We start from the raw sequence: 27,220 nt of genomic DNA, 5'->3' as shown, positions 1-27,220 counted from the left end.
CCTTCAACCTTTACTAACACGTCCTCTACTTGTCCATAAGCCTGTTTTCTTGAACTGTCTGCCATCTCTAATGAGATTTTAGCAGCTTGCACCCCATAGATTCCCAGTTTCTCTATTACAGAGAGGGGCATGAGGTTTATTCCTGAACCAAGGTCACACAGAGCCTTAAAGATCATGGTGCCTATGGTACAGGATATTGTGAACTTTCCAGGATCCTGTCTCTTCTGAGGCAATATCAGTTGATCCAGATCACTTAGTTCATTGATGAACAAGGGAGGTTCAACTTCCCAAGTATCAATGCCAAATAGCTTGGCATTCAGCTTCATGATTGCACCAAGAAACTTGGCAGTTTGCTCTTCAGTAACATCCTCATTCTCTTCAGAAGAGGAATACTCATCAGAGCTCATGAAGGGCATAAGGAGGTTCAATGGGATCTCTATGGTCTCTAGATGAGCCTCAGAGTCCTTTGGTTCCTCAAAAGGAAGCTCCTTATTGATCACTGGACGTCCCAAGAGGTCTTCCTCCTTGGGATTCACGTCTTCCACTCCCCTTGTAGGTTCGGCCATAGTGCTTATGTCAATGGCCTTGCACTCTCCTTTTGGGTTCTCTTCTGTATTGCTTGGGAGAGTACTGGGAGGGATTTCAGTGATCCTTTTACTCAGCTGGCCCACTTGTGTTTCCAAATTTCTAATGGAAGACCTTGTTTCATTCATGAAATTTACAATGGCCTTAGATAGATCAGAGACTAAGTTTGCTAAATTAGAAGTATTTTGTTCAGAGTTCTCTGTCTGTTGCTGAGTGGATGATGGAAAAGGTTTATTATTGTTAAACCTGTTTCTTCCACCATTATTAAAGCCTTGTTGAGACTTTTGATCCTTCCATGAGAAATTTGGATGATTTCTCCATGATGAGTTATAGGTATTTCCATAAGGTTCACCTAAATAATTTACCTCTGCTATTGCAGGGTTTTCAGGATCATAAGCTTCTTCTTTATAAGAAGCCTCTTGAGTACTGTTGGATGCAGCTTGCATTCCATTCAGACTCTGAGAAATCATATTGACTTGCTGAGTCAATATTTTATTCTGAGCCAATATGGCATTCTGAGTATCAACTTCAAGAACTCCCTTCTTCATAGGCGTCCCATTACTCACAGGATTCCTCTCAGAAGTGTACATGAACTGGTTATTAGCAACCATGTCAATGAGTTCTTGAGCTTCTGCAGGCGTTTTCTTTAGGTGAATGGATCCACCTGCAGAAGTGTCCAGTGACATCTTTATAGCTCAGATAAACCATCATAGAATATATCCAGGATGGTCCATTCTGAAAGCATGTCAGAAGGACACTTTTTGGTCAACTGTTTGTATCTTTCCCAAGCTTCATAGAGGGATTCACCTTCTTTCTGTTTGAAAGTTTGAACATCCACTCTAAGCTTGCTCAGCTTTTGAGGAGGAAAGAACTTGGCTAAGAAAGCTGTGACCAGCTTATCCCAAGAATTCAGGCTATCTTTAGGTTGAGAGTCCAACCAGATTCTAGCTCTGTCTCTTACAGCAAAAGGAAAAAGCATGAGCCTGTAGACTTCAGGATCTACTCCATTAGTCTTAACAGTATCACATATCTGCAAGAATTCAGTTAAGAACTGAAAAGGATCTTCAGATGGAAGTCCATGAAACTTGCAGTTCTGCTGCATCAGAGAAACTAATTGAGGTTTTAGCTCAAAGTTGTTTGCTCCAATGGCAGGAATGGAGATGCTTCTTCCATGTAAATTGGAATTAGGTGTAGTAAAGTCACCAAGCATCCTCCTTGCATTATTATTATTTTTGGCTGCCATCTCCTCTTCTTGTTTGAAAATTCCTAACAGGTGCTTACTGGTTTGTTGTAATTCAGAGTCCTTTCAGGTTCTGGATCTGCTTCAACAAGAATATTCTTGTCTTTGCTCCTACTCATATGAAAAAGAGGAAACAGAAAATAATAATAATAATAATAATAGGGATCCTTTTTACCACAGTATAGAGGTCCCTGTGTGAGTAGAAGAAAAGAAGGAGATGAGAGAGAAAGAGAGTTTTCGAAAATGATTTTTTGAAAAAGAGTTAGTGATTTTCGAAAATGGTTTTTGAAAAATGTTAGTATTTTTTGAAAGTTTTTAAAATAAAAAATAAAAATAAAAATAATTAGTTAATTAAAAAGAAATTTTTGAAAAAGAGGGAAGATATTTTCGAAAATTAGAGAGAGAGAGTTAGTTAGGTAGTTTTGAAAAAGTTAAGAAACAAACAAAAAGTTAGTTAGTTAGTTGAAACAAATTTTGAAAAGATAAGAAGTTAGGAGGTTAGAAAAGATATTTTGAAACCAACTTTTTGAAAAAGGTAAGATAAGAAGATATTTTAGAAATTAGTTTTAAAAAAGATTTGATTTTTAAAATCTCAATTAATGACTTGATTCATAAGAAATCACAAGATATGATTTTAGAACTTAAAGTTTGAATTTTTCTTAACAAGCAAGTAACAAACTTCAAATTTTTGAATCAAAACATTAATTGATTATGTTATTTTCGAAAATTTGATATAAAAATAGGAAAAAGATTTTTGAAAAAGATTTTTGGAATTTTCAAAAATAACTAAGAATTTTGAAAAAGATTTGATTTTTGAAAAAGATTTTGAAAAAGATAAGATTTTCAAATTGAAAATTTGATTTGACTCATAAGAAACAACTTGATTTTAAAATTTTTTGAAAAAGTCAACTCAAATTTTCGAATTTGATGAGAGAAAAAGGGGAAGATATAATTTTTTTATTTTTTTGAATTTTTATGAAAACATGAAAATGATGCAATGCATGAAATTTTTAGATCAAAACATGTGATGAATGCAAGAATGCTATGAATGTCAAGATGAACACCAAGAACATTATGAATGTCAAGATGAACATCAAAGACACAATTTTGAAAAATTTTTAATGCAAAGAAAACATGCAAGACACCAAACTTAGAAATCTTTAATGCTTAGGCACTAAAAATTCAAGAATGCATATGAAAAACTAGAAAAAACACAAAACATGAAATCATCAAGATCAAACAAGAAGACTTACCAAGAACAACTTGAAGATCATGAAGAACACTATGAATGCATGATATTTTCGAAAAATGCAAGATGCATATGCAAGTGACACCAAACTTATGATATGACTTAAGACTCAAACAAGAAACACAAAAATATTTTTGATTTTTATGATTTTCTGATTTTTTTTTGTATTTTCTTTTAATTTTTTCGAAAATTATTGTGAAAAGTAAAAATAAGGATTTTAAAATTTTTAATATGAATTCCAGGAATCTTGCCATGTTAGTCTTAAAGCTCCAATCAAAGGGTCAGGCATGGCTTAATAGCCAGCCAAGCTTTAATAAAAATATGAGTGTAATTCAGACATGACAAGCCTAACATACCCTATCCAAAAGAATTGGACATGGCTCCATTGAGGCGATTAGTTGAAGACCAATCCCAAAGCAGTTTGGGTATGGCTTTACAGCCAGATAGGATTCAACATGTTTCATGAAACACTAGAATTCATTCTTAAAAATTCTGAAGAAAAATATATTTTTGAAAACAATTTTTTTTATTTTTTTTTAAATTTTTTTTTTCGAAAACAAAGGAGAAAATTTTGAAAGATTTTTGAAAAAATTTTTGAAGAGAAAACAAAAAGAAAATTACCTAATCTGAGCAACAAGATGAACCGTCAGTTGTCCATACTCGAACAATCCCCGGCAACGGCGCCAAAAACTTGGTACGCGGAATCGTGATTACACTTTAATTATGTAAAATTCATTGCTCTTTCTTTCCCTGGTAATGGCGCCAAAAACATGATGCCAAGACCATGGTTCACAACTCCGTGTAACTAACCAGCAAGTGCACTGGGTCGTCCAAGTAATACCTTACGTGAGTAAGGGTCGAATCCCACGGAGATTATTGGTATGAAGCAAGCTATGGTCACCTTGCAAATCTCAGTTAGGCAGATATAAATTGATAATGGTGTTTTCGAATAATAATTGATAGAATAGGGATAGAAATACTTATGTAAATCATTGGTGAGAATTTCAGATAAGCGAATAGAGATGCTTTCGTTCCTCTGAACCTCTGCTTTCCTGCTATCTTCATCCAATCAGTCTTACTCCTTTCTATGGCTGGCTTTATGCAAGGGCATCACCGTTGTCAGTGGCTACATCCCCTCCTCTCAGTGAAAAATATGCTCACATGCTCTATCACAGCACGGCTAATCATCTGTCGGTTCTCGATCATGCTGGAATAGGATTCACCCTCCTTTTGCGTCTGTCACTAACGCCCAGCACTCGCGAGTTTGAAGCTTGTCATAGTCATTCAATCATTGAATCCTACTCGGAATACCACAGACAAGGTTTAGACTTTCCGGATTCTCTTGAATGCCGCCATCATTCTAGCTTACGCCACGAAGATTCTGATTAAGAAATCTAAGAGATACTCATTCAGTCTAATGTAGAACGGAAGTGGTTGTCAGGCACGCGTTCATAGGGAATGATGATGATTGTCACGTTCATCACATTCAGGTTGAAGTGCGAATGAATATCTTAGAAGCGAAATAAGAAGAATTGAATAGAAAATAGTAGTACTTTGCATTATTCTTTGAGGAACAGCAGAGCTCCACACCTTAATCTATGGAGTGTAGAAACTCTACCGTTAAAATTCCATAAGTGAAAGGTCCAGGCATGGCCGAATGGCCAGCCCCTCTGATCTAAGAACCAGGCGTCCAAAGATCTCTAATACAATAGTAAAAGGTCCTATTTATAATAAACTAGTCACTAGGGTTTACATAAGTAAGTAATTGATGCATAAATCTACTTCCGGGGCCCACTTGGTGTGTGCTTGGGCTGAGCTTGAGTGTTGCACGTGTAGAGGTCCTTCTTGGAGTTGAACGCCAGCTTTTGTGCCAGTTTGAGCGTTCAACTCTGGTTTTGGCTCCTTTTCTGGCGCTGGACGCCAGATTTGGGCAGAGATCTGGCGTTGAACGCCAGTTTGCATCGTCTATTCTTGGCCAAAGTATGGACTATCATATATTGCTGGAAAGCTCTGGATGTCTACTTTCCAACGCAATTGGAAGCGCGTCATTTCGAGTTCTGTAGCTCCAGAAAATCCATTTTGAGTGCAGGGAGGTCAGAATCCAACAGCATCAGCAGTCCTTCTTCAACCTCTGAATCTGATTTCTGCTCAAGTCCCTCAATTTCAGTCAAAAAATACCTGAAATCACAAAAAAACACACAAACTCATAGTAAAGTCCAGAAATGTGAATTTAACATAAAAATTAATGAAAACATCCCTAAAAGTAACTAGATCCTACTAAAAATATACTAAAAATAATGTCAAAAAGCGTATAAATTATCCGCTCATCACCTTCCATAAGAGTGGCACCTAACTTGAGAATCCTCAAGTTAGACTTGGAGGAGGCAGCATGGGTTGGGCAAGTTGCGTGTGACTTGGCGCCTAACTTGGTTGAGGTGGCGCGTAACTTCATGTTGGCCAAATCCAAATTGTGTGTGTTTGTTGTACCTGGCGCCTAACTTGAGAAAAACCTAAGTTAGGCGCTACCTATGCAGCCTTGACTTGATGGATTAAGTTTGTCTTGGCGCCTAACTTGGAGAATTCCAAGTTAGACGCCAGCCTTGCCAAATTGCTGGAGAAAAAGTATGGACTATTATACATCATTGAAAAGCTCTGAAAGTTAGCTTTCCAACACCACTAGAATCATGTCAATTGGACCTCTATAGCTCGAGTTATTCATGTAAGAATTGCATGGAGGTCAGGGTTGACAGCATCATTCGCTTTCTTCTCTTTTTCTACAGAAACTCCATCAAATCTATTCGAATGATACCTGAAATAAACAGAATTGCACACAACTCAAAGTAGCATCCATAGTGGCTAAAAGATAATTAATTCTTGATTAAACTCAACAATTTGAATGCAAATTCACTAGGAAAAGATAGGAAAGATGCTCACACATCAGATGTCGGATATATCCGCAAAATAAAAAATATTTTAAAAATTTATTTCTAATAAATTTCGAGCATAAAAAATTAAAAAACTTTATATTAAAAAATATATAAAATATAAATATAGGGTCAGAAAAAATATCATATCACTTAAAGTTAAGTAGATATCTTTTTAGAAATTATGTTAACAAATAATTTTTATAAAATAAATTATACTATTAAATAATTATGTATTATTTACTAGATGTTAATTTTTATGGAATGGAGTGTGTGAGATGAGTCGGAAGAGAAATTATTTTTTTTTAGGTTTTTAAAAGAGAAAGACTAAACTTTACTATATATACTATTTAATTATATGTATTTATTTATTATGTGTTGTAGATATATGAATTTGCAGATCGAATCTGCGAATACATATATGATATTCGCGACCTAATCCTATTAGAGTGTGGATCTGATCCGATTCGATGACTGTGATCAGATGCGGATAAATACAGCGAATATTATCTGATCCATGTTCACCTCGGCCAAAATATGAGCATTAGGTAATTTAGAGTAAAAGGTGGACTAAAAGTATAAATAAAAAAGATTAGGTTTAAATATGAACATAGAAGACTTAGGGATAAAAATATAATTATATAAAAGGTTCGAGTCAAAAATATAATTAAGATAAAATTTTGAATATAAATAATAATTTTAGTAAAGTTTATGGGTAAAATTATAAATATAATAAAGGGTAAGTTCATAACTAATAAAAAGTAAAATGGTCATTAAAAAAAATTAAGGATAAATTGATAACTTGAAGGTATAATGGGTAAATTTGTTATTTTGGTAAAAGACAAGGTTAAAATAGATGAATACAGAAACCTAAAGGCAAAATAGTTATTGTAGTAAAATATAAAGTTAAAATGGTAAAAATGAAAATACTAAGGGTAAAATGGTCATTTTGAAAAAAAATGTGAGGTTAATATAGTAACACTTGAATGTTAAAAAGTAAAATAGTCATATTGTGAAATATTAAAGGTAAAAAAATAATTATGAGAAAGAGGGACATAAAAATCTTTTGAAAAAAGATTAAAGAACAAAATACTAATTAAGATAAAAGACAAAAAGTAAAAATGTAAGTTCAAGGGACTACGGATATAAAAATTATTTTATAAGCTTCAATACCTAATTTCTTTAAACATGGTTTGAACTTTTTTAAATATGTATAATTTTGATGAACTAATTTTATTTGTATGCGTTATAATTTTTTTAGTTCAATGACTAAAAAAATATGAGATTTATTTTAGTATAGCGACAAAATTTGTATTCTAACTAATATTCTGGGAAACATTAACGACATATTTGCTGTTAATGATGGTGACAAATTAAAGACTCCATTACGACTAAAATATTTGTGAAATACTTATCGATTTGTTACTAGTTTAAAACGAATTTGCGATGATACTTGCGATAGTATTGTAACTAATTGATGACATATTATTTCTTAGCAAATTAGCGACTACTTCGTAACTTTGCTTTTTCATTTTGAATAGTTTTACTTTTGCGACAAAATTTCTTCAAATTTGATTAAGGATTTTCAGAGATTAGCTATAGATTTGCTACAAAATGTGATAGATTTGCGATCATATTAGCGGACAACTTGCAACGAGTTAGGTTCCAAAAATTCTTCGTTAATTAGCGTCAACTAAGCAATCCATTTAGTCTACGAAGTTAGCTTGGATTTAGCGATGAGTCTGCCGCAGTTGAGTTTGTCGCTAATTAGCGACTACCGATTAGTCTATTTCTTCTATGAAATTAGCTTTTACTTTAGTGATGAATTTGTGACTATCTATTCAGTCGTTAAAAAACTTTCCGATGAATTAGCGACTGTTGTGTTTGCCTCACTGATCTGTGACTTGTAATTAGTGAGAAAAGTATTAGTTGGTAGGCGGTACCAAATCCATCACAAATTATATTTTACGTCAGATTAGTGATGATTTTACGACTTTTTTTGTGGTAGCTAATAAGCCAAATTCTTGTAGTGAATGGAATTAAAGTTATTATGAGAATAGAGTAATATTAAAAAGATAAATTTAAAAGATTAAAAGACATAATAAGAGTCACTATGTAAAAAGACTAAGGACAAAAGGATTCTTTAGAGAATAAAAAGGCATAATAGTTAATATGAGAAAAGATTGAGGGCAAAAGAGTCCCTCGTAGACAAAAAGAGAATTCACTATGAAATTATCAAGTTATAAGTTTGACAGAAAGGGTGAGTAAACTTTAAAATTTCTTTAAAACTTTTGGAATGTACAACCTATTTTGAGTATATGCTTGGCAAGAGTAGTGGTTCGATCCCACTTCCTCAGTGCAATGATATGGGGACGTCAACTTGTGTGATAAATTCTATTTCTCAATTGGGAACATATTATAGCATCAAGTTTTGTGACGACTTTCGAGTGTCGTGAGTGTACATAGTTATGCCCATGAGACACATATGCTGAGTGTACACAATTGAGAAACCATATCTGGGTTTAGTCCTGAGTAACGTCGGGTTGCGGATAATCAACCAACGCGTGAGCTCATGGGCCGAGTAGAATAGACATGCATCATATTAGTTTTCACATTTTTTTTGTTTTTGTGCTTTGTGCTTATTCTCTGTGATTGTGTTATATGCTTGTTCTCTATTTTTTTTATTTGTGATTAATCTGTGCTTGTTTACTATTATTGCTACTTGCTTACTAAGTTAGATTATGGTATAATTAACAAGAGACTGAGACTATCATAAACAAGTGAAGACTAAGACGTTGAACCTAGGGTTAACACCATAAAATACACGACTATCTAAAATGCTAGAGCTGTGCTCTAGGACCAAGATACAATTCGTCCTCTCTATTAGTACCCTGTTGGGAACTGTAAATTCTCACCGCTTTCCTTCATTGTTCTTATAGATGGAGCCGACAATAACGTTTGTTGGTATGGAAATCCCGTTCTTTGAGATACTAACGTTATTCACTTACAAGGACCCAATATTGGAGAGTGTCATCATTTGAGGAGAGCCTCATATTCGGATGTACGTATTTCATGGTCGTCTTTTTTTCTATCCGCTTTATAGTCTAGATTTTGACCCGGATATGCCTTATGACTTTTCGTTTACTTCTCTGCATCTTAGAGGCACTCACCATGCCTTTCCAGCACATTATTATAAGGAGGAATTTCATCCTGCGATACCTTAACCTGATGCGCCCCCAGAACCTCAGTCGAATTTCAATTATGTTGATCTGTTGGCGGCCCAGTTTGACCCTTAAGAATGGCACCCTCCCCGGCGATGGGCAATGGATTTCTGACTAGCTCATCTAAGGAGGAGGATCTTGAGGAGGACCTTGGTTGGGAGACCCAAGGGCTTCCGATTCTTCCTCTAGTACTGAAGCTTAAAGAGATGATCCAGGAGTTGTGCCCAACACCCCTCTGCGATGTGCCAGCAGATAGAGCTTCCTTTTGATGACACCTAAGACAAACTGATATGATAGAGTCTAGAAGATTTTTTTCTCTCCTTATTAGTATTTTTTGAGTGGTAGGATTTTACTGTCTCGAAGCTAGTTCGAGTTCCAAATTAGGGACTCTTGTGTGGGTCAGGTCCTGGGGTCTCATATATATTATATTATATGTATATAAGTTTGTTATGTACTAACTGCTAGGATCTATGTATTTTACGTCTGAGTATTTGCTATGACTTATATGTTCTTGTTGATATACAAACTGAGCCTTTGAGGCACCTATGTATGATATCTGCTTATATATATAGGGGGTTCCTTAATATTCTTATTTCCTCATCGAGGAAATAAGGTAATTAAGTGGTATACAATTTGCATATGTTTAATCGATCTGCTGATAACAGCCTATCTATTTTGGAATCTATTTATTTTATAAGAAGAAAAAATATTTTGAATGGAATATTTGAATGGAATACTAAATTAGTAATCCAAAAATGATAAATTTTGGATATATATATTATGTTGTGTGAATGTATGTTTTTATTTATTTATGTTTTAAATCTCAACTACGAAAATATTAACTTGGCTAACTTACGCGATTTTAATAGTGCGACAGGCTCATATCTATATACATAATACAAAGTTTAGAGTTCCATGGGCCAACTGAATGGTGATGCCTGGTAATTGGTATTTGTTATGACATATCGAAAGTTGGGTCGTTACCCCTCAACCTGACAAAGTTTAATAATGTTGGGCATATCACTCTTATCCAATCAGGTGCCAATTTGAGTTTCTTTGGTAGTTCGGCTTGGGTCCAATCTGACTTGAAAAGTAAGACAAGAATTTTTTTTTTTCACTATGCTAGTACACTGCATGCAAGGGGAATAACTTCTTATCGTGCAACAATTACCCACTCAATAAGAGGGATAGTTGTCCATTATTTGCAGAAATCTCTAATTTTAAAACAACAAAAAAGACCAAACCACTATAAATTTCTATATTTTTTATGTAAATTTCAACCTAATTTTACTTGCACCCTTACTAAAATACATACTAATTTTAGTATCAAATTTGATTGCAAATACTTAGAGATGGAGAAATAACTTCCAAACTATCATAATATCTTTTCATTCCAGGGCTCATTTCTTTTGGTCTCTATTTTAAATACACGGTAGAGTAATAAGTTAATGAGTAAATATTAAAATTGGTCTCTAAAGAATTTAAAATTAGACATTTTAATTCATACAAACTTTTAAAACTTTTAAAATAAAAATCTGTTAAAAATCAAAGTGGTTGATAAAAAATGTGTTGATAAAGATCAATTTACATGTTTATTTTTTTTTGTTATCAGTGGCTGAGAGAATGAGGGGTTGAATCTTAGCCTCCTTTTCTGTTGAATATTACTTTTTACTTTTTCAAAAAAATTTAGGAGATATTTTTACTTTTTTCTTGTATCAAGTTGAGAGACATTTTCATTTTGTCTCCTGAGTAACAGAAACAGAAGCGAAGTAGAAAAGAAGGAGTAACACCCAAATGTATCCTGGTTTAGCTACTTGGTGCAATGTAGCTTACATCCAGTCTTCATCACAATTATGATGGAATTTTACTAACTTTTTTAACACATTACATACACTAATATTTTTCCTAGGATCTACCCAATTCTATTTGGGACAAATCCAGATTCTAACTCAATCTGAATTTGACTAGGATTCAACCTAGCTTTCAACAGTCAAGTGCTAACCCAACTTGCAAAGGAATCCCCACAGGATAATGACACGAAACAAAAAGATGTACAAAAAAATTCTAAAACATCTTATGGCTTTTTCTCCAAGTTTAACCTCTCATTAGTTTTTTCTTACAAACCTCTCATATTTGCCTTTTTTTCAATGAGACTCAGACAGACTAAACTAAGAAAAAAAAACTACTAAATGAGAACCATGAAGGAGAAGAACTCAACAAGTTTATGAAGCTATGAGAAACGAACTCTATGCTTTATTCTTACTCTCTTGTCTTCAACCCTTGGCCGTTCACCCTTATTATAGAAGAGTGAAGCTTCCAAGGTTGAAGCTAGTTCAAGGTCCATACTGTCTTTTTCTCCTTCATAGAGCTTGCAGTGGCTTCGTCAGTGAGAAGAGAGAAATCCGAATCTGTTGCATGCAACTTACCATTTCTCTCTCATCCTTTTTCTTCAAGTTCCTTCAATCTTGACCGTGGAGCCTTGTTTTGGCTCCAAGTTTTGATTTGGATCGTGGATCTTCTGCTATCCAAATTTGACTTTGATTTCTCCATGGTTGCTTGATTTGTGCTTGAGACTTTGTTGATTTCTTCTTGGTTCCTCGGTATAGCACAAATAAAGGAAGATACTTTTTGATGTGCTCTGACCGAAGAGTGACTAGCTCTTTGGTTGAAGCCCTTTCTTCTTGCTTGGATTTGGAAACAAGTCTTTTGTCCTTCAACCCACCATAGCTTCTGTATTTTTCTTTCTTTCTTTCTTTCTTACTGAGTGACGTGACCGAAGTGAAAGAGAAAGGAAAGAGAAGAGAGGACTTTTGACTTTCGGTGGAAGCTAAGTAGGATTAAAGTGAATTGAACTTGGGATTCAAGTTTCTTGAGGTATGGGAGTAGGTTACCGTATGAGGCTTGAAGAATTTTGGGCTCATTTCTTTTTTTTTTTTTTGGTTTCCCATGATATCCCCCAACCCGACAGGTCAAGGACTAATCCGTCGCGGTACTGAGCTCCATTTAAGGGTTTGCTGCTGGCCAATGGGTTGCTGCATGCACAAGGCGGAATTCGAACCCCCGACACTTGTTTAAGCGGACTAGTGAGCTAACCACTAAACCAACCCAACTTGGTTTTGGGCTCATTTCTTTATTTCCTCATATTTGGTTCATGGACTTGTGATAAGGCTTGGTTTAGTTCTGATGGACCACAATTTATGGGCTTTAATTGTTTGTTCTTTGGGCCAAGATGTTTGATTTATTTTTTCTGCACGCTAAATTAAATAAGTTAAACCAACAATTATATTGTTTGTTCATCACATAGATTAGTTTTTCAAATTTTATAATTTTTTAGGAACTCGGTTTCTCAAAACAAAATAAAATATATTTTTATAAGAAACAAAAAAATAAACTTGGGCTAAAAAAAATTGATATGGTTTTAATTTTAGTGTAATATTTTAAAATGAGATTCATGGAATAAAATGCAAAAATATGGACTTAAAATTCTTGCACATTGTAAAAAGTATAGAAAATTTTATGGGTTTGCAAAAAAATCTTAAGACCATGTTATTGTATTCACCCATGAATCTGTTTATACGAAAATTAAATTCTGACTACCATAACAAAATAATTTTTTATATTTAAAAATATATACAAATAATAATAATAAAGGTTATCATTTTTCTTCTTATTTTGGATTCTAAATCAGATATCTATCTAGTGGATGGTCATTAATCATTACTCTGGAAATATATAAAATATTGTGATGATCTCTATTATTTTGCCCTTTTTATCTTTATTCATCTCCGTAATATTTTATTGACTAATTGTTAATTGAAAGCTAATTTCTTAATAAAGAGATTGTTTGGGCTTCGTTTAATTTGTTAAAGAAAGATATTTTTTAGTGTATTTAATAAAATTTTAGTAGTAAAAAAAAATATTAAAAAAATATATTTTTTTAAAAAAATTATTTAAAAAAGATATTTTTAATATAATAAATAAACAAAAAATATTTTTATATTATTATAACAAAGCATAATTATTAAATAAAAAATATTTTTATATAATATATTCAGATATAAAATTATTTTTACTTTTTTAAAAAATCTTCTAAAAAAATCATTTGAAAAAATCTTTTGGTAAACAAACCTAAAATTGTTCATTAAAACTGCTTATTTGAACATATTTTGAGTAAATTTGAAACAAAAATATTAATATTAAAATTAATATCAAATTCAAATATTAAGAAAAAAAATGCATATCAATGTTTTTATAATATAATTTTTTGATTGTATCGGGAAACCATCACAAATATTTTTTAAAATAATACTTTAAATAATTATCATATGAGTGAAATATTCTTGATAATTTATTAATGCATGATTAAATAATGACATAATTTTGTTTTAGGATGATAATATATTAATGTTAAACCTACATTAATTGGTCAAAGAAAAAAACTATATATACATACATTAATCAACATTAATTCAAAGAATATAGACATTTGGAGTGTCCAGAAGCAATCTTCTCCTGAACGGTATATATTATCATTGCTTGGGCATTTTAGTATTATTACTTTTCTTCGTTTACCCAAAAAATAATAATAATAAAATAAAATAAAAAAGAAAGAATATACATTTTAAAATGGAAATAACAATTAATCTGATTCTTAGTTTTCACGTGTTAATTTATTTAGTATGTAATTTTAAAGTTGAACCATTTAATCCTTGAGTTTTCATGCTTTAATTTAATCAAGTTAGTTCCACTCTGATCATTTTTCCTGAGTTTCCAGGCTTCATGAAATTTTGATATTATTTTTGCAAAGAAAATGTGCTTGTTAAGTTGGAAAATGCCCTCTCTCAAGACATACATAAAGAAGAGAAGGTTCCATTTTCCTTTTGTTTTCATTGATTTGTTGTATCTTCACCTTCAGCAAACTAATAAATTTTTTATTTTTGATATTAAGTTGATAGTATTGATTTTTTGGATTGTGAGTTGTTAGGATATTAATTTCAAATATAAAATTATTTTAAGAGTAAAGTATCGTTTTTGTCTCCAACGTTTGGGGTAAATCTTATTTGTATTCATAACGTTTAAATTGTTTTATTTGTATACCTAACGTTTGTAAAAGTGATTCAATATTATCCTGCCGTCAATTACACATCGTGAGCGCTTTAGTTTGAGTTTTAAAAATCTCTTCTTGAAGTTAGAATACAAATATCTGGGATAGAATTGATGATCTACTCCGAAAAATATCTCATCAAATGTTGAAACTAATTCCTACAACATTTACATAATTCACTTTTCTAAGAACATAATTGAATCTAAACACAAATAGTGAGTATAATATTAAAATCGAACAGATCCAAGTGAGACCTAATTGAGAATGAATACATCCAAGTGAGAATAATTGAAAAATATAATCTGATTTGTTAGTATAATTGATAGTAGGATAACATTAAATCACTTTTATAAACGTTAAGGATACAAATAGGACGATTTAAACGTTAGGGACACAAATAGAACTTACCCCAAACATTAGGTATAAAAACGATACTTTATTCTTATTTTAATTTAGGATGCAGAAATTGATTTTTTTTTTATTTTTATAAAATATAAAAATTAAATCTTTTAATTTTTATTTTAAAAAAATTAAACAAAAATCATACCCTCTAATTTCAATTAAATTAGATGGTTAGTCACCAAAAAATTATATTAGATGGTTCAATTTATTTTTATCTAATATTTTTGTGAAACTCACTTCTCAGCCCATGTATCTATCATTCTCTCCTCTCACCACCATAACAAAAAAATTAGCCCAAAATAGTATAATAACTCATGAACTCACGTCTTGTATTTACACCCCTACCAATATAAAAAATGTGATTAAAATCAGAAAAAAAGATTATTTATATAACAAGCTAATAATATACTTAAAAATATTCCCAACATTATTTTTAATAAGAAAACTTGGAATTTTTTTTTAAAAAATTCTCTTTAATTTTCTTATTAATGTGTTATACATATTATTAGATATTCTTATTTGCATGACATATTCTTTTTTTTTTTTTTAACGAAACAATGATATAACAGAATTTAAGGCAAAATATATATATATAAATATCTTGATATAAATAATCACTGAAAATAAAAATCAGTTGATATTCTCACAAAAAAAGAAAATCATAACCGAAAAAATAAATCACTTATAAATTTCGGAATCCATTTCCCAGTTTTCAGAAAGCTCATAACACCGTTTCTCTCTCTCTCTCTCTCTCTCTCTCTCTGACAAAGAAAGAAGAAGTTGAAGAACAAAGAACTCGCTTATTCCGTTTCTATCGCTTTCCGACATTCTCTTCTTTCTTCACACTTCTCTTTGTAAGTATCTTCTCTTTTCTTTCTTGTTCACTTTTACTTACTTATTCATCTCTGCATGTCAATAGCGAAAGCAAGAACCTTTGATCTGAAACGCTTTTCTTTTCTATTCATCATTTAGCTGCTTCAAAAGTATATGCACAGAATCTTTTTGATAATGATTTATTTGTAGTTTCATTTTTCGTTCTTGAGCTGAAAATGGTGCTAGAAGCCTAAAAGGGTTCTTGAGCTGAAGATGATTATGATTAATCAATCTGGTGCTGAATGCTGATGTGTGATTTTTCCATTTTGAATGTGTTGGTTTATTGGATTCTCAGGTGAAGAAGAGGGAGGGGAATTTGTTTTGTGGCTTTATTCCATTAGATTGCTGTGAGAAGTTGAAATCTTTGAAACTTTGGAGGGTTTTCTTGACTGTTGAATGATTGCAAGCCATGAAAACCAGGAGTGTTTCGAGTGCCGAGAAGGGTAAGGGAAAGCAAACTGCAACTGCAACTGCAATTGCAACTGAACCGGTAATGGCATTGGGGGATCTGATATATATTCCGCTTCGCGGTGCCTCCAAGTGGTGGCCGGCGCAGGTACTCGAATTTTCGAACTTGTGATGGGTTTATATGGTCCTGCTTATGATTTAGGATGCGACATTATGACGCGGTTTGATCCATATAGCTTAGTGGTGGTTGTAGTGTTTATATGAACTTAAAGAAAGACAATATTTTGTGTTTGATATGAGATAGCCTGTAATTGAATTGGTTTCTTTAACACAATTAGCAATCTTGCAGGTTACTGATGAGAAGAGTGTTAATGAAAACTTGAGGCCGAAAAAGAAATTGCTGAGGGAAGTCCTTGTTAGGTTGTATGGAAGCTATATGTAGTAAGTTCTTTTCTCTGATTTTTATGTTCTCTTACGATATCTGCTGCAAATTTGTATTACATGCTGTTGTGATGATAATGTGCTTCATTTTTCTTTTGTAGCAAATATGTGGATCCTGTTAAATCGCATGCTGATTTTGAGAATGTAAGTTGGTAATCGGCAACCATCCAATATTACCGCTTTTAGTCACTCAGAAAATCTAATGGCTTTGTGAAATATATGGGCTTTCAGGTACTCAAGAAGAACGATGGTGATTTACACAAGATTCTTCAGGAATCTCTGGAAAAGGTAACCATATCTTCTTTATTTGAGATGCTAATAATGAGGTTATGAGTGTGGTCTTCAGCCTTCATACTTTTCAGCTGCAAATTGTGTTGCACACTTTGGAATAACTGTGTCTCTATTCTCATGTCCCCTCTAATTTTATTATGTTAAAGGATCTTCCTAGCAACAAACCCAAATCAAAGGAGTCACCAGCCAAGAATAAAGGTTAGATAATGCCAGTGTAATTATTATGTTTATTAATCTGCAAAATACAAATTGCATGGTTGATTGTCTCTGCATAAGGTGTCATCATATTTTCAAGTGACAGCTAGAATGCTTTAATCAACCAAATTGATTTTAGTGCTTTATATAGTTGAAATACAATCTCTATTTCATCCACTTGGGATGCAAACGGGTTCTTATATTAGTTTACTACTCAGTTTCGTCGAGGTCATACTGACAGACCCAAGTGTCTTGTTTTATATTTCAAATTATTCTTGTGTTACATTTTGTTATTTTATCATTTCTTTAGTTTGTCTTATATTATCCCCAATTTCACAATGTTTGTGGCTTTTTAGCATCTTGTTTTGTTGTCCAAGATAAGGGGGAGAATATAGAGAAAATATTAACTCCATGAAACCAATTCCATGTTGTGGCACAAAGCTTATTTTTGTTTATGGATTGAGCAACAGTATAATTCATATTCTTCTAAATGGATAATGAAAAACCAGTTTATAAATATATATTCTTTCAACCCTGATCCATAGGAGAATTTGAAGCATAAGGTTGGAAAAGTTGCCTTTGTTTGTTTGTTTTTTCAAGTTAGGAAAGGTTAATGTTAAATTATTAGTTCTTATGGTAGAACATATAGTTGACATTTATATCAGTGATTATAGGAGTAGAGAATAGGTTCTGTTTGCTTAGATTATTTTATGACTTTAAATGAATCTATAAATAGTTAAATACTAGATCATATTTGCATCCCTAACACAGTTTCCCTGTATTACACTTTATTTCAACAGGGGGATCAAGTTCAAGCAAGAGAAAATCGGCCGGGGGATCAAGTTCAAGCAAGAGAAAATCGGCCCCGAAAGATGAGAAGCAGGATGAAGCTAAGTCCCAGAAACAAAACGAAGAAGATCCGGTAAGTATTTTGAATCAAACCATTTTGATTTCATTCGTCGGTTGGTTCTGATGTTTTTGTCTGCTATGTTAACTTTCTAGTCAAATACCAGGAATCAACAACCCCATTCAGAAAGTCCCAAGAACTGAGTAAAAGGAGGATAAGAGTGATGGAAAGCCTTGGTCTCATTGCTCCACCTGGTTCCCCATTTGTCAGGAATGGACATTATTCATAGCCACAAAAGGCTCTATGATCTTGTTGCAGATGGAGGAATTGAAGGGTGTGGAAATGTGTGTCATATAACATTTTCTTTCTGCATCACTTGTTCATTCATTCATTCTAATGTACTTTTGAAACAGACATGTGTAGATCATGTGGCCTAATGTTTTGTTTTCCAAAATACTTAGAAGGATTAAAGCTAGTTTCTGGTTTTTTGGGTATGGTTCTGCGATATATAGATAGGGTAATGCTAAAAGGTGAAGCGTGAAGTTTTGGCGAAAAATGTTGATTTTTTTTTTTAAGAATAGAAAAAATTCAACAATAAAAATTCATCATGTGCATATTTCATTCTAAATTTAGTAAAAATATTCACTTTTCGTCAAATTCTACTTCACCCAAAAAATTTTCAAATAGATTATGCTGAATGGTAAATGTTATCTGCATTTATTTTTCCTACTTTGCCATAAATGTGATAACCAACCAACAGCCATAACCATATGCAAATGCATTTAAATAAGAATCTAATCTTTTGAAAGGGAATGGAGGAAGTATAGATTGGTGTTTTCACTTCCAGTACCTCACTAGGTCAGATTCAACCTGCCATCTGATCATGTGATGTTGATCTTTCACTTTTCTTTTTCTTTTCTTTTTTCAGCTTCTACCTGACAAGTTCACATGCAAATTCATTTTATCTGTTCAGTAAATCTATACATTCAATGATTCAAAACTCTAAAGTGCTAGGAAATCTACACAATAATCATTGCGGCTTAGTAGTGAATATATAGAACAAAAGATTTAGTTTGTTGTACTATAAGCTACCTTCCAAAACCATTGCAAGTTGCAAATCCTCTTTATGTTTTGCATGCACCAAAACCACCATCTTGTGTTTATGTTTTTATCCATAATTAAAACCGTATAACCACTCAATACTGTCTAATTCCCACTATATACCATCGCTAACATGTAATTTGGTAACATTTCTAATCAATGATCAATCGAGTCTCTGAGGTCATGACAGTCGGAGCATAGCAGAGGAGGGGGAGATAAGAGCACCGCAACTCGTTATTTGTTGTCTTTATGTGAAGTTAATAATTAAGAATCGTCAGATGCTGTCTTTATGTGAAGTTAATAATTAAGAATCGTCAGATGATTTGATATATTTGACTAAAAATTATTATTTAACGATTTTCAACTATTAACTTCATGTAAAGATAACAAGTTCTTATTTTTATTTTTTTTCAAAACCAAATCGGCCTTCAAAGTCTTTGCTCCATAATTGGCCTTTTTGCACTCTGAAATGGGCGAACATAGATTTAGGCTAAAACGGGCTCCAGCAGATCAAGTTTCAACCAAAACAAAAAATGTGGATGTGATATTAAAAACTCATTTAGTTAAAATGTATCTAAAAAGGAATAAATATTCTGACCAAAAATAAAAGGAATAAGTATTTAGTCTTACGAGGATAAAGTGAGATCTCTCACTATTGAATACTTTCTCTCTCATATTTTCTCTTGGTCCCACCTATAAAATAAATGGTGATAGATCATACTTTACCTTCTAAAGTAAAATTCAAAATTTAGAGAATCCAAATTTGTTTGGAGATACCGTGAGAAACCGAAAAAATATACAGAGAAAAAAACACATATTAACAATAGTATTATTAAAAAATTTTAATTATTTTAATAAATGTATAATACATACATTAAAAATTTAAACTTTATATATTTTCCATCTAGCAAATACAAATTGTGGGAGATCTGTCAATTCCAGTAAATGGAGCATTTAAGGTTCATCCTCCTCCCAATAAGTTTTTCGTTTTTTTTTTTTTAATTTGAATTTCTGTGCACATATTTATGAAAGAACAAGTTATTTGTCACTCGTTTTAAGATTCAAGTCTCATTCTTGGGTATATAACGTGTTTAGGGAGTTTGAGGTTGGATTGGGGAGAATTTGGAGATGATCATTTAAGTGAGAATAATCTTACAATTAGGTAAAGTTTGGGGTTGTAAATGTGCGGAGTGATAGACCATATTAAAGGGAAGAGTAAACTATTAAAATAGTATAAAAAAATTTACATCGCTAACAAAATGAACTCTAAAAGATGTTAATGATAATTAAGTCTCTAAAAAATTTAAAAAGACGATAAAAATAATTAGATATTAAAAGCATCTCCAATAATGCTAGTTTTAATTTTATTTTATTTTGGGTCTTACAAGAATATTTGTGAGACCATATGTCATAAATAATAATTTAAAACTAGAAAGTGAAATTTGTTCATCTAATGCTTAGTATTGGTTTAATTAGAATTTTATATTATTCTAAATTATTTTATCAACATAATTATACGAGTGGCAAAATTTTATTGGTTCTCCATCAAGGTGATATTGTATCTCTAAGGTGATATCGGTTTTATTTCATAAATCAACTCCAATACATATTTCAATTCTAAATCAATTCACTTCTTGAAAATATCAAAAGTGATACTCTAAAAATATTCCATTAGAGATGCTCTAAATATATATTCTAAAAAATATTAGAGATCAAAATTTGATACAAATTTTTACAATTACGATTAAAAAAAATATTTTTTCATTTTTAAAATTTGATATTTTTTGTCAAGTGAATTTAAAATAAAATTATTGTGAATGACCATATTTTTTTGAAAAAAAAATTTATAGATCAAATTTTGTACCATTTTTTTTGTACCTTCTAAATATTTATTCAAATATTTTCACAAAAATTTAGATTTAATGGATAATCCGTTTAATAAATATAAAAAATATTTTTTGTTAGTTAAAAAATATAATATTTATTGATTTTTTTGTCGTATTTTCAAATTATTCAAAGATTATTTTGTCGATAACATCTCTCTTAGGGATCTTTTTGTCAGTGACTAAATTTTTCGAATACCGAATTAGTAGTTAATTCTAAAGGAATTTAAAATTTAGAATTTAGGATTGTAATAAATATCTTTCTTTTGTTGTCACTTAGTTGTTGGTTTTTAGGAGAATTATTAAGTGAGATAAGACGGGATTTGAATATCAAAAAACTTATGACCAATGAATTTTTGTGTGCACAAAACGAAATTTAAACTTTTGTTATTTGCTTAAGCGAACTAGTAAATTTTTGGTTGAGATTTAAATATGAAAAGCCATTAAGGCTTCGTGAGGTTTCCAAGCTATGTGAGGCTTAGGTTTTGTATTATGCAATTTTGTAAGCATTTATGTAAATACGAAGAGATTATACTATTTAAGTTATAGTTTGTTGGTTAACAAAATATATCTAGTATTTTACTATAAAAGAGAATATTTATTGGTGGGTGGTATAATAATATTAGATCAAATAAATTTGGATATTATATTACAATTAATATTAAATCGATCTAACTCAACTCTAAAAATTTACTTATAAAATGAAGGATATCCCACATTTATAAACACTTTAGAGATTTTATTTTTGAAAAATGAAAGACTTAGTAGTAGTAGTAGTAGTAGTCGTCGTCTCCACATACTCATCTAAGAGGTTGTGGGTTTGAATCTCTCTATATATCTTTGGTAAAAAAAATAATAATAATAATAATAATAACCAGAAGGACTTTTCAATTTTTCATCATGAATCAAAGATATATTAAGCGGTTAGACTTTTCCTCTTTTGTCAGAATTACCATTCCTTCAACGGGGATGCTTGAAGATTCTACTGCAATGATGAATTGCTTGACATATTTTCATATATATATATATATATATATCATTGCAAAAATAAGTCTATGAATCACACTCACCCTAATAAAATTACTTTATCGTTTGGCCACAATGCAAAATATAATCATGAAAATATAAGATAGCTTATTAGTGAAGAAATACTACAACTTTAGGGAGTGAACAACCCTAGACTTGTAAACTTCATTTTCTGAAAGTTTTAGTTGCAAGCTAAGATATCCAAAGGAACAATCTTAGTGTTTAGAAGCGTTTATAACCAACATTATCACTTTTGAAACTAGGAGAGTGATATTATCACTTCCAAAATTAATAATGTTATGATTTTTTTTGTGTTTTTTTTTTTCAAATTATCCTCCATCTTTATGTTATTTCTAAATGATAGAAGAAATTATTCCTTTCTTGTGAACATATTTACTCATAAACCCTTTAATTCCAAATTTAATTTTAATCAAAACCTTTTATAAAAGAACACATGCCTATCTATTTTAGGGCTTCTTTCTTTCTTTCTTTCTTTTTTCATGCACGGTTATTTTAGGCTTTTGTCAATTTTTTTAGACTTTCACGAAATTAAAGAATACTAGTATGTGTTGAAAGAGAGAAAAGGTATTATTCTATTGCAAGTTGATGAAAAAGTGCATAGCATGCATACTTAAATTGTACATTGGATTGATACCTTTTTTTTTTTTTGCTCTCTCTCTCTTTTCTTTTACCTATAAGAGAAAGTCCAGCTGAAAATCTAAGTCTCACTCCAACCATATTGCTTTACAACATCACCGTTTCCCAAGTTTAAAGTAGTTCTTAATCACCTTTTGCTCTTTAAGGTGAAGAATAGGAAAAGATTAAAGTGCTAGATAACTATATTTTATACACACATTAAGAAATTAATCTATTTATTTTTGTTTATGCTGTTTGTTTGGTTGTTTTTTAAGTTGTAAATGCATGCATAGTTGTATATTTGTATGGTTTTGTCATAGTAGTATCTTTTCATTTAAGATATTTTGTTATTCCTTTTTTGTTTAATGAGCTTTTAGACCACATGTTAATAGAGAGAATTTTTTTTTTTATAATAGTAATAATAATGTAGATAAAATATAAGCAATCGAGTCACCAGGGACAAAAGGTGTACTTTGTTTTACTATCTCCAAAAAAAAAAAAGTACAATGTTAATTAAAAAAAAAAGTTGATGTTTATGCCACTATATACATTTTTTATATTTTCTTTTAATTATATAAAATACATTTTTTAATCGTTTTTCACTTTATTATTTACTGGAATTGGCAATACTAATTCTATTTGCAATACTAATTCTATTTGCGAGTATCCAATTCGATCTAACCTGTTTGGATAGGATTGACAATCCGATCGGTATCGGATCGGGTTAAGAACGAAGTGGGTTGAACTGCATTTAGGGTTCGATATAAGTTTAGACCGAACACACAATTCGACCAATTCGTACCCTTGATATATTATAGTATGTAATTAATAATTATTATACATATATAATGAAATTGATGGAAATCGAACCCACACCCTCTCACTTTTATAATTTTAACAAGAATTTTTTTATAATTTTATTGTTTTAAATTTTAATATGGACTTAATTTTGTATTTTCTGTTTTATTAGTATGTTTATGAATTATGAAATGATTAAATATTATATTTGATTGGAAAAATTAATTTGTTGTGAGTCGAGTAGGGTAGAATTAGGTGTGGAACTTTGAAATGCGGATAGAGTTAGAGTTAAAAAAATTTTTAACCTACAAATAAAATAGGGTTAAATTTTAGAAAAAATTAAACTCATAAATAAAATTAGGGTTAGTAAATCCTACTCTATTCTATCTATTGCCAATTCTATATTTACTTATAATATCATAAGTGAAATATGTATAAAAATGATGTACACAAAAGTAACCCATATAATATTTTAAAGAAAATAGTAGTAGTACTGGTTTATATATGTTAATATCGTAGGTATACGGGTTAATATGTGGTGTGTTATGGTTTTTTTTTTCTTCTACTATATGATTTAATATGGTTGATACTTGATAGTAATTTAGATCCATTTAAAAGTAATATACAATTTAAAAATAATTTAAATTAAGCCTGAGACAAAAGAAAAAAACGCTTATCAATATTCTAACTAAGACTTAAGATCAATTATTTTTTACTTTTGTGTTCTTTGCACGTTACTCTACCTTTTGTATGTATATTGTTTTACCATTCCACATTATTACAGAGCTAGATTTCTAAAAAAGTGAACCAATTTTATTGCGCACAAGGTCATTTTTTTTTCCTGCCAATTATGACCTGTAATAAAAACTATGAGTTTGAGTCAATTGAAATATAGATATTAAGATAAAAGTTTATTTAATTTTATTTTCACTATTTATTTACTTTACAGTGCTACTTTCAGTTTATAGGACAATGATACACTTTTTGGTAAATTATTATATATTAATTTTGCATATATGTTTGTTCACTTTAATATTTTACTTTTTAATTTGATTGAATAATGTTATTCATTTTAATGTTTTAATTAATTTTTCAATAAATATTTTAAAATAATAAAAATGACACAGTAAGAATATAAAATTATTATTGATTACGAAATTAAAAAAAAAATGAAAAAAGCTTATTGAATAAAATAAAAAACCAACAAAATATATTTAATATAAACACTGATTTTTAAATCCTATTCAAATTTAGGAACGGGAAAATGAATAAATTAAAACAACAATAAAAAAGTGATTACAAACCGTCACAATAAAAAAAAAATCGGTGACAAAAATCTATTTTGCTACCGTTTATCAAAATTGTTCTTAAACGTTTTATGCACTTAATATTAAAGCGGTTGGTATTCCGCCACTAATAACTTTTTACAACCGTTTAAAACCACCACTATTTGATCTCAGAACCGCCATTATCTGCCTGATCTTGTGCAATGACACCAAGAATATGTATTCACGCACGCACCTTGTATGATCTATTGTATTTATATATAATATGGAGAGAATTAGGTCAATTATATTAGGCATAAAAAGCAACCGATTAAGAGGCTGTGATCCATGATGGTTTTTGGACATGTAAGAAGACAAACCAAGCGAGTAAAACCGACAACAACCAAAGTAAACAGGGGAACCGTTGAAACTTCAAAGCCATCTTAGGAATCAAATTTCAAAGTCTGGTAGCTAGGCTCACTTGCTTCTTCTGTATTATTCATAGGAGAAACTCGCGTACAATTATTTTCATGTGAAATTGATAGTCGATAATAATTAGATAATAATTTAGTTAGATTTGTCACATTATCTAACAGTTTTTGACTATCAACTTCACATGAAATTAAGTGTATGTGAGTTTTCGCGTTATTTATACATCTCCTTTCAAAAATTTGTTATGAAATTATTTAATTTTTTAATTTATTTGTGGATAATACATATATTAATTATAATCACAAATTATGTTATTTTAAATCAAATGACTTATATAATGGTGATATCATTTATTATTATAAATGTTAAGTTGAATAAGTCATAATTATTTTTTATTTGAAATTAAATTAAAATAATAAAACAAAATATTATCTTTTGAACTTTAAATACTGTTTTTATTTGGACTTTAGAGTTTAATGGATGCGATACTCAAGTATAAATAGTAATTTCAAGGTTTCGGTCCCAAATATACTAAAGCCGCCTCAACAACTCTTTTTCCATGAGAGAAGTTGCAATTCCATTAGAGATAGAGAAAATTTTGGTTGAGAAAAGTGAGATAACTCTTCCATTAATTTCTAATTTCTATGAATAAAGATAGACTTTTGCACTATAATATATATAATTTTTAGTGATTCAATATGAGTGATTTAAATTAATGAAACAATTTATTCTAACAAAATATCCTTATAACAAATTAAAATGATCACATATATTTGGTGAGTTAATTAAAGATCACATTTTCAATTCCAACATAAGTAGTGACATTTTTTAATTGACAAATTCAATATAAATAATAAATAAATAAGCCGGCAATGGAATTTCATCCTTTCAAGAACAAATGTTCAAGATTTTTCCATTAAGTGCATACTACAGCTATAGCTGCTCCTTTTTTTGACTAAAGAAAAGAGTATTCATGAATCAAAATCAGCACCGACAGCTCTTGTCCGAGGTCACATAATAATCTTCATTTCAAATAATATTCTTCTTCATTCTAAAATAAATAATTGCTTTGAGTTTTTTTATACTTTAAAAATTTAATGTGCCCAATCAGCAATTTAATCTTTACCCATTAATTTTTCAAAATAGAATTACAATTAATTTATTGTTATTTATTGTTTATTAATTAAAAATAGATTTATATTAATTTCTTAATTATAGAGAAGCAAATCAAATAAAAATCTTATTAACCATACCACTTTATTATTTTACTACTAAGCTTGTCATGTTAGAATTTAACCAAACAAACTAGTAGTAAATAGAAATCAAATATAGAATTTGTAAAATTTTAAGACTAAAACCAAAAAGTTATTTTGTAGGAATCAACAAAAAAAAAATATTTTACAAACGCCAAATTTTATGTAGGCTCAATATGAATAATAGGAGTAGAATTTTGTAAAATGTAAGAAAATATTCAAGTAATAAGAGGAAGAGACTCAAATTTCTATTTTTTATAGAAAAAAAATTCGAGTAGAAGAGAGTTTTTTTTATTATTCATAATATCTTTTAATTTGACCAGTTAAAGATTAATTTAGAGTAAAATATCGTTTTTGTTCTCAACGTTTGGGGTAAGTTTTATTTGTGTCTGTAACGTTTAAATCGTCCTATTTATATCCTTAACGTTTATAAAAGTGATTCAATGTTATCATACTATCAATTATACTAACAAATCAGATTATATTTTTTAATTATTTTCACTTGGATGTATTCATTCTCAATTAGGTCTCACTTGGATGTGTTCGATTTTAATATTATACCCACTATTTGTGTTTAGATTCAATTATGTCCCTAGAAAAGTGAATTATGTAAATGTTGTAGGAATTAGTTTCAACATTTGATGAGTTATTTTTCGGAGTAGATCATCGATTCTATCCCAGACATTTGTATTCTAAATTCAAAAAGATATTTTTAAAACTCAAACTAAAGCGCTCATAATGTGTAATTGGTAGCAGGATAATATTGAATCACTTTTACAAACGTTAGGAATACAAATAGGACGATTTAAATGTTAGAAACACAAATAGAATTTACTCTAAACATTGAGGATAAAAACGATATTTTATTCGATTAATTTATTATAAATCTAAATTCTATTTAAGATGAAATTTGAATTTTCTTATACTTATTTAAGTAGACGAATAAGCTGACTACTCGACCACCTTAAGTTCGTTGTTAAGGAGAGAGTTGGTAGGAAGATGCATGCATGTCTATTGTCTAATGGGAACGCTATTGGATTTTATCT

At 30.5% G+C, this 27,220-nt stretch overlaps 1 protein-coding gene and 1 non-coding gene across 3 annotated transcripts; both read left to right on the top strand.

The window, feature by feature from the left end:
• The first annotated feature begins 1,324 nt into the window (after nucleotides 1–1,324).
• Nucleotides 1,325–1,432, top strand: LOC112768801 (small nucleolar RNA R71). The gene has a single exon (XR_003186189.1). It is a non-coding gene; the product is annotated as a small nucleolar RNA R71 (small nucleolar RNA).
• Nucleotides 1,433–15,361: 13,929 nt separating this feature from the next.
• Nucleotides 15,362–18,274, top strand: LOC112766480 (uncharacterized). Of its 2 annotated transcripts, none has more exons than XM_025812378.3 (8): nucleotides 15,362–15,579; nucleotides 15,894–16,154; nucleotides 16,356–16,447; nucleotides 16,549–16,591; nucleotides 16,679–16,735; nucleotides 16,885–16,936; nucleotides 17,734–17,855; nucleotides 17,947–18,274. In XM_025812378.3, exons 2-8 carry the CDS (start codon nucleotides 16,008–16,010, stop codon nucleotides 18,067–18,069), a joined length of 636 nt encoding a protein of 211 aa, XP_025668163.1. In that variant the 5' UTR covers nucleotides 15,362–15,579; nucleotides 15,894–16,007; the 3' UTR covers nucleotides 18,070–18,274. The 2 variants fall into 2 exon arrangements, with proteins under 2 accessions (XP_025668163.1, XP_025668164.1); XM_025812379.2 differs by having other exon boundaries at nucleotides 17,936–18,274.
• Nucleotides 18,275–27,220: the final 8,946 nt, after the last annotated feature.

The sequence above is a fragment of the Arachis hypogaea genome, chromosome 17, assembly GCF_003086295.3.
Source record: "Arachis hypogaea cultivar Tifrunner chromosome 17, arahy.Tifrunner.gnm2.J5K5, whole genome shotgun sequence".
Classification (NCBI taxonomy): Eukaryota; Viridiplantae; Streptophyta; class Magnoliopsida; order Fabales; family Fabaceae; genus Arachis; species Arachis hypogaea.
Note: the sequence above shows the minus strand (reverse complement) of the source record. Positions and strands in the feature narration are given on the sequence as shown.

Excerpts from the sequence above, each read along its gene's own strand:
- LOC112766480 (XM_025812378.3), top strand. The coding sequence starts at position 16,008 with ATGAAAACCAGGAGTGTTTCGAGTGCCGAGAAGGGTAAGGGAAAGCAA. Across the intron at positions 16,592-16,678 it reads CGCATGCTGATTTTGAGAAT|GTACTCAAGAAGAACGATGG; the intron begins GTAAGTTGGTAA and ends ATGGGCTTTCAG. Across the intron at positions 17,856-17,946 it reads AACAAAACGAAGAAGATCCG|GAATCAACAACCCCATTCAG; the intron begins GTAAGTATTTTG and ends GTCAAATACCAG.